Source organism: Mastomys coucha, unplaced genomic scaffold (assembly GCF_008632895.1).
Source record: "Mastomys coucha isolate ucsf_1 unplaced genomic scaffold, UCSF_Mcou_1 pScaffold15, whole genome shotgun sequence".
Lineage (NCBI taxonomy): Eukaryota > Metazoa > Chordata > Mammalia > Rodentia > Muridae > Mastomys > Mastomys coucha.
The window spans coordinates 116,481,512-116,491,270 of NW_022196897.1; the positions used below are offsets into that span (position 1 = coordinate 116,481,512).

General features: G+C 39.7%; 1 protein-coding gene across 2 annotated transcripts in view; it reads left to right on the forward strand.

Annotated features, from left to right (window-relative positions):
• Atrn (attractin) overlaps positions 1 to 9,759 on the forward strand; it is a 114,924-nt gene that overhangs the window by 11,349 nt on the left and 93,816 nt on the right. For both annotated transcript variants that reach the window (XM_031371927.1, XM_031371928.1), the window contains exon 2: positions 8,834 to 8,917. In XM_031371927.1, the coding sequence (XP_031227787.1) occupies positions 8,834 to 8,917 (84 nt within the window). The remainder of the gene's footprint in view (positions 1 to 8,833; positions 8,918 to 9,759) is intronic.

Sequence of the window (9,759 nt, forward strand, 5' to 3'; positions counted from 1 at the left end):
GTTGAAATCAGAGACTAGTTTTCAGAAATCATTTCTCTTTTTTTACCATATGGGACCTGAGGATTGCACTCAGGTATTTTAATTTGGCAGCAAGTGCCTATTGAGCCTAAAATATCATTTTCATTTTTGAATTGTTGCCAGTAATAGTAAATTCCACTGTTCTTCCCCCTCTTTCTCTTTCTTCCTCCCTTTTGTAATCACCCAGGACTACAGCATTTACCTTTTGGGGTGAGGGGTGGATTTATTTATTTATAAATAAAAACCTGGTCTCCCCATATAGGCTATGTTATCCTAAGTGCTGGGATTACAGATGCGCACCAGCACACTAGGCTGGGGAAGTTGTTCTAGACTGATGTCAGGATGTGATAAGGCATGGGGATTTATGGTCAGTATTGTTCTAGTGTGGGCAGAGATGGAAAGGTGAAACAAATTGGAGCTGGGTTTTGATGGCGTTTGTGTGCTGTGCTAAGGTACACAGAAGTTCCCAGGCAGTTTTGGCAGGGTTAGGTTGGTCTTCGAGGAAGATGACTTGTGCCCCTGCACTGGCTGGGTCAGGGAGGTGGACTGAGCCATTAGTTAAGAGGCTTTGCTGGAGATGAGGTGAGGTGGGGAGAATTTAAGTTAGCAGCTGGCACACACAGTGGGGCAGGGGAAAGATAAAGGTGAAGTCGTTTGTAGGTGAGATGATGGGACTCAGTGAGGTACAGGATGAATCTGTAGGTTTCAGAACTCGGGGTGGATGATGACACAATGGCTCTAAACCCTACGTCTGAAGGAGCCTAAGCAAACCCGAGTGAGGCTTTATCTCTAGCACTTTGAAGGAAAGAAGAGTAAAGAGGAGGTGTTTGAGGACTTATGGTTTAGATTCAGATTTACATTTGATGTGGAATAGGAAATATGAATCTGAAATGTGGAACCTGGCGTAGAGTTGAGGCTTGAACAGTAAATAAAAGAAGCAGTAGATGAAGCCATAGAGGGAATGGGGCTTACCTATAGGGGCTTCAAGGAATCCCCATTTTGGGCCGCTGCAAGGAGAGAGTAAATGATTTCAAGGGAGGAATTTTATATTTTTGCTTTTTACTCTCTTGAGGTAGATGATTGATTTTTTTTTTTTCTTAAATTGAGAGAGCCATATAACTTTGTGGTATTGTAATTTTGGATGAGTATAGCAGAATGTCTTAGACACTAAAACATAGATTACATATTTGTAATGTTATATCACTTGTAGTACTTGAATAGTACTACAACAGGTTTTTACTGCCAGTTTTTATTGATTATCACATGCTTTATCTGTTGCATTTTAGGCCCATTAGCCTGAGTACATATTCATGATGAACCTTTGTGATTCTTTTTTTTTTTTTCCCAAGATAGGGTTTCTCTGTTTAGCTCTGGCTGTCCTGGAACTCACTCTGTAGACTAGTCTGACCTTGAACTCAGAAATCCTTTTGTCTCTGCCTCCCAAGTGCTGGGATTAAAGGCCTGTACCACCACTGCTTGGCTATCAGTTCTATTTTTATTGTAAAGAATTATATCAAGGGCCAGTGAAATGGCTTGGTAGGTAGTAAACTGCTTGCCATTTAAGCCTGATGACCTGAAATGAAACCCATCTGGAACCCATGGTGGATGGAGAGAACTGTTCCCCAAAGTTTCCTAGACCTCCACTTTACATACCATGGTATGAGCACCTCTGAGCACATGCACAAGTGAGCGCATGCACACACATGTGGTAATATATATGTTGAGGTTCAATCTGTTGCTGTGTATTGTAATGCTAAATACTGGCCCCCAAGAACTGGTTGCCTCAGGGTCGTGGAAATCCTCATGTACACCAGGGCATGTTATGTAATCTTGCCCCCAAGTTATCCCTGATTGGTCAGCAAATACACATATACATGCCTACAGCCTGTAGCTTGGCAAAAGAGAGGTAGGCAGGGCTTCAGTTCCCAGACTTGGGGTCCAAGGCAGAGACCATAAGGAAGAAAGAGGAGGTGGAGAGAGGAGAAAACTCTGTAGGGTAAGTGAATCATGAAAACATGGCCACGAGGGCTGGCCAGTTGGAGTGAGAATGACCCAGGTAGAACATGGCAAGTTATAACTCAGGGCTGTTGACAAGGAAGTAGGTAGGCAAAACAACCAGTGTGGGTTGATATCTGCCCAGCTTTAGTGCTTTAAAGGCTTGTTATAAATATAAAGGTTTTGTGTCTTTTATGTGGGAACTAAATGATCCAAGGTGGAGAAGCAACCCCCTACTAATGTTAATTTTTACCATAATACACACATATATACTAATGATAAAAAGGTGAATTTTATAATTATTTTTAAAAACTAAATTAAAGGCAAGGGTGTATATATCAACGATAAGACATGGACTTAACATTCACAAGATTTTGGGTTCAATCACCACTTTCAAAGGTGAAACTTGGGGATGTGGAAATAATTTTAGTATTAGCGCCAAATTCAGTCACTTAGGTGTCGTTCCCTAGGGGCCATCCACTTTGTGTTTTGAGTCAGGGTCTGTCACTAGGACCTGGGGCTTGCTGATTAGGTTAGGTTAGCTGTTGTCTAGCCCTAGAATCCTCCTGTCTCTGCCTCCCCAGCATTGGGATTACAGTGAGTACTACTGTGCTGATTAATTTTATGTCAACTTGACACAAGCTGCAGTCATTTTAGAAGTGGCACTCTCAGTTAAGAAAATGCTCCACCAGGTTGGCCTGTCTATAAGTCTTGGAGCATTTTCTTAACTAGTATATGGGAGGGCCCAGCCCATTGTGGGTGGTGTCATCCCTGGGCAAGTGGTCCTGGGATACATAAAAAAGCTGGCTGAGCAAGCGCTGGAGAGCAAGTCTGTAAGCCTCACCCCTCCATGGTTTCTGCACCAGCTCCTGCCTTCAAGTCCCAGCCTTTACATTCATACCCTGACTTCCCTGAGTGGTGGGTTATAAACTAAAATGAAATAAACTCTTTCCTCCACAAGTTGATTCTTGTCATGATGCTCACCATAGTTGTTTCCTCTGAAAGACTTGACAGTGCTGTTTTGGGGAGTATTGTGCAAGGAGCTCTGGGCTAGAAAAGCTGTTTAATGCTTAGAGCCTAGTAAGGTGTTCTGTGGGAAGGTGGAGTATAAGAATGTTGAAAACAACACAGATGTTGGAGACTGACCCATGAAGTTTCAGAAAGAAGTTTGAGCGTCACTTTAAGATGCCATCAGGTCCATTTGATATTTTGAATTAACAATCATAGAAGTGGAACCTTGCTTTATTGGACAATTGATACTGGTCAGCTGGGGTTGGAGACTCAGCTTTGATTAAGAAGAGACCTGCAGCACTGAGGTAGAATGTTTGGAAAGGGTTTCTACAGTACTCAGAAGCTGTAGTCCAGATAGAAGGCTATACTTCTTGCTGGCAGCCAAACTTGATAATCTTTTAAGAGTACTGGTTTTGAAGGCATGAAGGGGTCATGGAAAGCAGCCGAGGCTTTGCACAGTGAATGTTCAACCCTAGTTGATGTTGAAGCCCCAAGATTGAAGGAGTCGTGGAAAAAAGTTTGCTACCATAAGTTGGGCCAGTCCCAAAAGAGAGACCAGGAGAGGTAATGGTGATGGTGCAGCCTACTTGCCGAGACCCCATCATTTTAGAGACGCCAGTACCATGGAACGACCACCAAGGACAGCAGCAGGTATGAGATGGAGCCTGCCTGAGACTAGTAGACACGTGCTGTGACGAGGCCTTTGGAAGCTAGAAGATTGTGATTGCCAGAAGGCTGACCCTGAGCCTTACACTGTGGACTTTGGCTCTGCTTTGATCTGGTTGTGACTGTGCCTGGCTCTTTCCTCTTAGAATAAGAAAGTCTGTTGCTTATTTTTTAATTTGCAAGAGTCCACAGTTAAAAAAAAAATTAAAGACTTCGGAGTTCTAGAGAAACTTTAGAGTGTCAGAGAGATTTTGGGTAGTTCAGAGACTTGGAATATTTTATATCTTTTATATTCACTAAACTCTGATACACCCAGTTTATAAAAATTATACCACTAGATTTAACATCAGTCTGTTAATAATAGATGATTTCAATACCCTGCTTTCTGTAATAGATTAATCTGAATAAAATAGATATGAGAATTAATTAACATCACACATCTAATGGATTTAATAGAGGTCTACATAATATTCCATCAGAACACCAAAGAACAGTTCTCTGAACACACAGAGCTTTTCTAAAACAGGCCACACCTTGTGACACAAAACTAGTTTTTACAAGTTCAAAAAGATTGCAATCACTCCAGTTATTCTGACCACAATGCAGTAAAACTTAAAACACACAGTAGTTAAATACAAAAACTCCTTGTTTTTGAGAGTAAGTAACTTATTACTGAATGATGTATGGGTCAAAGAAGAAATCAAGAAAGAAATATATGGTTTTAAGTGCCCATATTAAAAAAAAAATCAGAAATAGCACAAATTAATGGCTTAATGTGGCAACTCAAAAATTTGGAAAAATGAAAACAAACTAAATCTAAATCCAATTGGTGGCAGGAAATAATACTCAGAGCAGAAATAAATGAAATATAAACAAAGAAAACAATACAAAGAATCAATGATTCTAAGAATTGGTGCCTTGAGAAGATATGGCTTAGCTAGCCAAAATAAAAAAAGAGAGGACCTGAATAACAGAATCAGAAATGAACAGGAAAACATTACAATAGATACCAGAAATGTTAAGAATTTTATAAGGTAGTACTTTAAAAACCTCTAACACATTAAAGTTGGAGAGCCTAAAAGAAGTGAATGAATTTCTAGATTCAGCCAAAATTAACCCAAAATTTAGCCAACAACCTGAACAGACCTGCTATACAGATGAGGAGATTGAAATAGTAGTAAACAGCCTACCAGATAAAAGAAAGTTCAGAGTCCAAGCAGAATTCTTCCAGACATTCAAAGAAGTTCTATAGCTAACTTCTGAAACTATTAAAAAAAAAAACCAAAAACCCAGAAGGAGCATCCCCCTAAATCTTTCTGTAAAAGCCTTTGAAAAAGGAGAGAAGAGAGAAGAGATCTTGACAGAGGCTCCAGTGCTATCCCCAAAAGAGACCCGGACATGGGTAGCTGGTTAATCATTATTCCTGAACATGCTGGTGAGGTGTTTTGAAAAAATCAGAATTAATGATGAGAATTAAGAAGCTTTCTCTTCACCCGTGAAAGATGAATTTAATTTTACTTATGCAGTTGAGAGTGCCATCTGCTGACTTAGATGTCAGAACTACAGATCTCTGCTCTTCAGGTTCTGGGATTGGCTCTCGTGTTCCAACTTGGGACGCCTCTGACAGGCAGTCCTTGCTCAAGAGCTTCCCCCCTGCCAAAGCTCAAGTGTCTTCTTTACCCAGTTCTGCTTGTTTCTTATAACACCTTCCTCTTATGGTATTACAACCAACCTGGGCCCCCAGACTCTTGACTTAGCCAATGCTTCCCAAAAGTTAGTGCTGGGGTTGTGGCTCAAGAGATGGCTCAATCAGTGACGTGCTTGTTGTGTAACCACAGCTGCCTGAGTTTAGACCCAGAATCAACAGAAAGCTGGGTGTGGAGGTGTACACCTGTAAGCAGTGCTGGAGAGGGATTGTAAAGCTAGGTGGGCACAGGGTACACTGGCCAGGGGAGCTCTTAAGCAAGGATTGTCTGTGAGGGGGCCCATGTTAGATTAAAATGCTTGGACCTTTAAACCTTGAAAAAATTTGGGTTGTCCTTGGAAAGGCATGATGTGGTAGTACAGTCCCTGAAGGACAAAGCCATGACCATGTTCACTGCTATCACTGACAGCAAATCCTTCCTTGAGCAGGGAATTAGCATCTTTTCCTTTCTTTCTTAAGAATGAGAAAATACTTCCTAGAGGGCATCACAGATTTGTCTCACATCTAAGTATTAGATTACATGCTATGACAAAGATTAGTAACTATTCTTTATAGCTATTACCAACTTTTCTAGGATAGAGAATCCTGAGCTTTGGGGCATCTGTTGTCACATTTTGAATAATGGCTAAGTTTATCTGCCCTCCTCTATATGTAGATATATGCTTGTTACTTTTGGCTAATGAATATATGTAGAGTTTTCATGTTTGACTTTGTTTCCTTTTCCTCTTTGTGCTGGGTGGAATGGGTCTGTTTAATTGTAGGAGCCTGAGGAATCATCTTAAATTTTTAGGTAGAAGCCAAGTGTTGGGGATGACAGAAGAAGGCTACAGAGCATCAGGCTACTGATAATTTATGAGATTGCCTTACATGTTTTTGTTAGGTGTATTAGAACTTAACCTTAAGTGAGTGTGTATTTCTGGGTATTGGGATACAAGGGACACAAGGAAACAAGGTTGTTTAAACTAACAACCCTGGGGTGCAGTAGATGTGGACAGGGTCCATAGATATGTGTATTATGCAAGTGCAGTAGTAGAGGAAAGAAAGAAGACTGAGGGAATTGGGAGATCAGATTTTTATCATGGTCTGTATGAGAAATCTTAAGTAAATAAATGGGCTAGAAATGTGTGGCTGTTGATTAGTGAAGACGTCATGGTTCAGTAGATTGGAAGTCTCTGTGGGAAGATGACTCATTGGAAGGGAGGAAATAGACTGGAAGAGATAAAGAGACAGTGATCAGGTAGGAAGCTTAAAATTTAAATTTTGTTGGTAGTACTGTTAGGCCAGAGGGATGGATGGTTAAGGTACGGCAAAGGAAAAGATTGTTAATGGTGAGGTTAAGGAATGTAGAGGCTGTTAAGCAGGGTAGCACTAACCTCTAATGTCAGCATTAGCGAGGTAGAAGCAGGCGTTTAAGGCCATTCTCTGCTACTTAGCAAGTTGAGGCCAATCTGGACCACATGAGACCTTTTCTCAAAAATAAATCCCCTTTAAAAAAAAGAGGCTGGGTTTCTGGATAGATCCTCCTAGATGTTAATGTAAATAAATGGAGGACCAAGGATGGCTTGCTAATATCCTCAGTGTCTGAAGAAGGGCTATGCAGTGTTGGCTGCTGACTCTGAAGTAAAGGCACTTTACTGACAGACTGCGTTTTAGAGCCTGGCAGCTGATTTGATGGGATGGAAGTGAGGAAGTAAGTAGTACCTTTATTGTATGTTCTTTTCTAAGTAGCCAAAGACACTTGACACAAAACAGAAAAAAGTAAGCTGAGAAAATATATCTTATAGAAAATACACACATGGAAAGGTATTCTTTCTATAAAAGAGGTATTAAACATTAACCTGAAAAAAAAAGTTAGCAAACTGGGCTTTGGCAAATGAATATAGTGGAATTTCATTTTTATTTTATTTTGTTTTATGTATGACTGTTTGGCTTGTATGTATATATTTGTACCATGTGTGTCCCTGGTGCCTATGGAAGTCTGACGTCAGACCCCTGGAGCTGGAGTTACAGATGGTGTGAGTTGCCTTGTGGGTGCTGAGAGTTGAACCTAGGTCCTCTGGAAGAGCAGTTAGTACTCTTAGCCACTGAGCCATCTCTCTAGTTCCTCTGTATAGAATTTTCATTAATTTACAAAGGAAAAAGTATAAATGATAAAGCCATGAGAAGATAGGCACTAGAATTAGTGGAGTCAAAATGTTAATGAGATGCCAGATATGCCTAACATAAGGAAGTTGCAAATCCAGGAGGATCTAGGAGGATCTAGGAGGATCTAGGAGGATCTAGGAGGATCTATCCAGAAACCCAGCCTCTTTTGTTTAAGGGGATTTATTTTTGAGAAAATATGAAAATCCAGGCACTCCACTGAGTTAGAAATCTAGGCTGTGATGCATGCTGCTGTGGTAAGGTAGCAAGTGGCCATTGAGTTTCAGAAGTGAGTCTGGATGGGTCATCTGGTGTTGTGGACCCCCACAGACTGTCTTCTGTATTGCAATTTTACCTGTATTTCCTTGGAAGTACTTAGATTTACAACTAAGAGTTAAAAAAAACTTTATAAAGTATTTATGGTCTTTAAATTATTTATTTGCTTTATCTTATCTCATCTTATTTTTTTGAGACATAGTCTCTCTCTATACCCTAGACTGGCTTGGAACTGTCTAGTTAGCTTAGGCTGGTGGTCATCTTGCCACGGCCTTCTAAAGTTTCAGATTGCAGGCATGAGCCAGACCACTCCTGGCTTTTGTAGCCATTTTTATGATGTGAAGTATAACTTTGCTTTCATAACTAAAATGATTTAGTTATTTTGTTATTGTTTATCCCTCTTGCTTTGAATGTATCCTTTTGTGTGTGTGGCAAATATGTAACCATAGGCTTTCCCACAGGCACTATACCCTAGTTCCAAAAATGACTCGGAGACTTCTTATAGATGAATGAATGCCAGACCAATAGCTTTGGTTAACTTCCACTAGTTCATAACTCAGTTATCCCATTTAAACTCATCTAAGTCATGCCATGCATACCTCTCCTTCAGTTTCATGCAACCATCTTCCTCAGATTTGTGTAATGTCCCGTCATCTGTTGCTGCTCCCCAGTCCCCATCCTTGCATCATAGTCCATCTGTCCTTGTCTCTCTCCACTTCCTTGCACAACTGACTCTATCCTAGAAATCCTCTCTGTGCTGGAACTTCCACCTCCCTTCTTCCTGCATAAGCTAATAGGCCAACAGCGTTTTACTGACAAGTGATGCTTCCATACACTGCATAAGAGACTCTCCACACAGATACTTATTTCACTCAGTGTGAATGTACTGTCCAGTCCTGTTCTCTTAGTTGTAGTACATGTTGTTGTATCAGTCTGATTAATTTCCTTTGTCTTTACAACCAAGAAAGATAATACTGTATAAAATTTTGACTGATATTTTTTTCTTTATTTAAATTACAGACTAACTGGGTCTTCTGGATTTGTAACAGATGGACCTGGGAATTATAAATACAAGACGAAGTGCACATGGCTCATTGAAGGACAGTAAGTTATAATGGCTAACTTTATTTTAATGTATTATAAGAGCGCAGTATAGCACAAAGTTCTTCCATGTGTGTTATTGTTATTTCTTGGGACAGGGCCTTACTGTGTAACTCAGGCTGACCTTGAATGATGCTATGCTCCCTCTGCTTCCCAAGTGCTAGGACTGTAGGCGTGGACCACCATGCTCCACTGCTAAAATGCCTTCCATTAATGCTTTTCATTTGGGTAGTGGTTTTGCTTTTTAAAATTTATTTTTTGGGGGGATCAGAGAGATGGCTTAGTGGGTAAGGTGCCTGGATCCCACAGTGGAAGAGTGACTCCTGAAAGTTATCCTCTGATGTCCACACTTGTGCCTGCACACATGCACAAATAATAAAATAAAAAATTAAAAGGGAATTTTCTTTTTTGGGTGCTAGGGATTGAACTTATGGCTTCACTAAGCAAGTACTCTATTGTTAAACAACCCCTTTAATTTATGTTTTTTTTTTTAAGGCTCCAAGTTGACTTAATGTTATAAATGAAAGATATATGCCAGAAATTTACATATTTTTTATTTTAATTCTAAGAGTTTTAAAAAACTCAGTTAAAATCTTTTTAATAGTTTACTTCAATTTTTTTTAACTTTTATTGCATTATGATGAGAAAAGTTACATGATTCAATTTATCTGAATTTCTTAACATTTAAAAACATATTTTAAGTAAATAGAATTAAATCACATTCTTGTTTCTCTTTTGTACCCCAACTCCTCCCAGAAACCTCCCTTCAATACCTATAATATCTTTGTCATATTCCTTAAAATTTATAAAATATTATAACAATAAAAATGAGTATTATAAAAGTT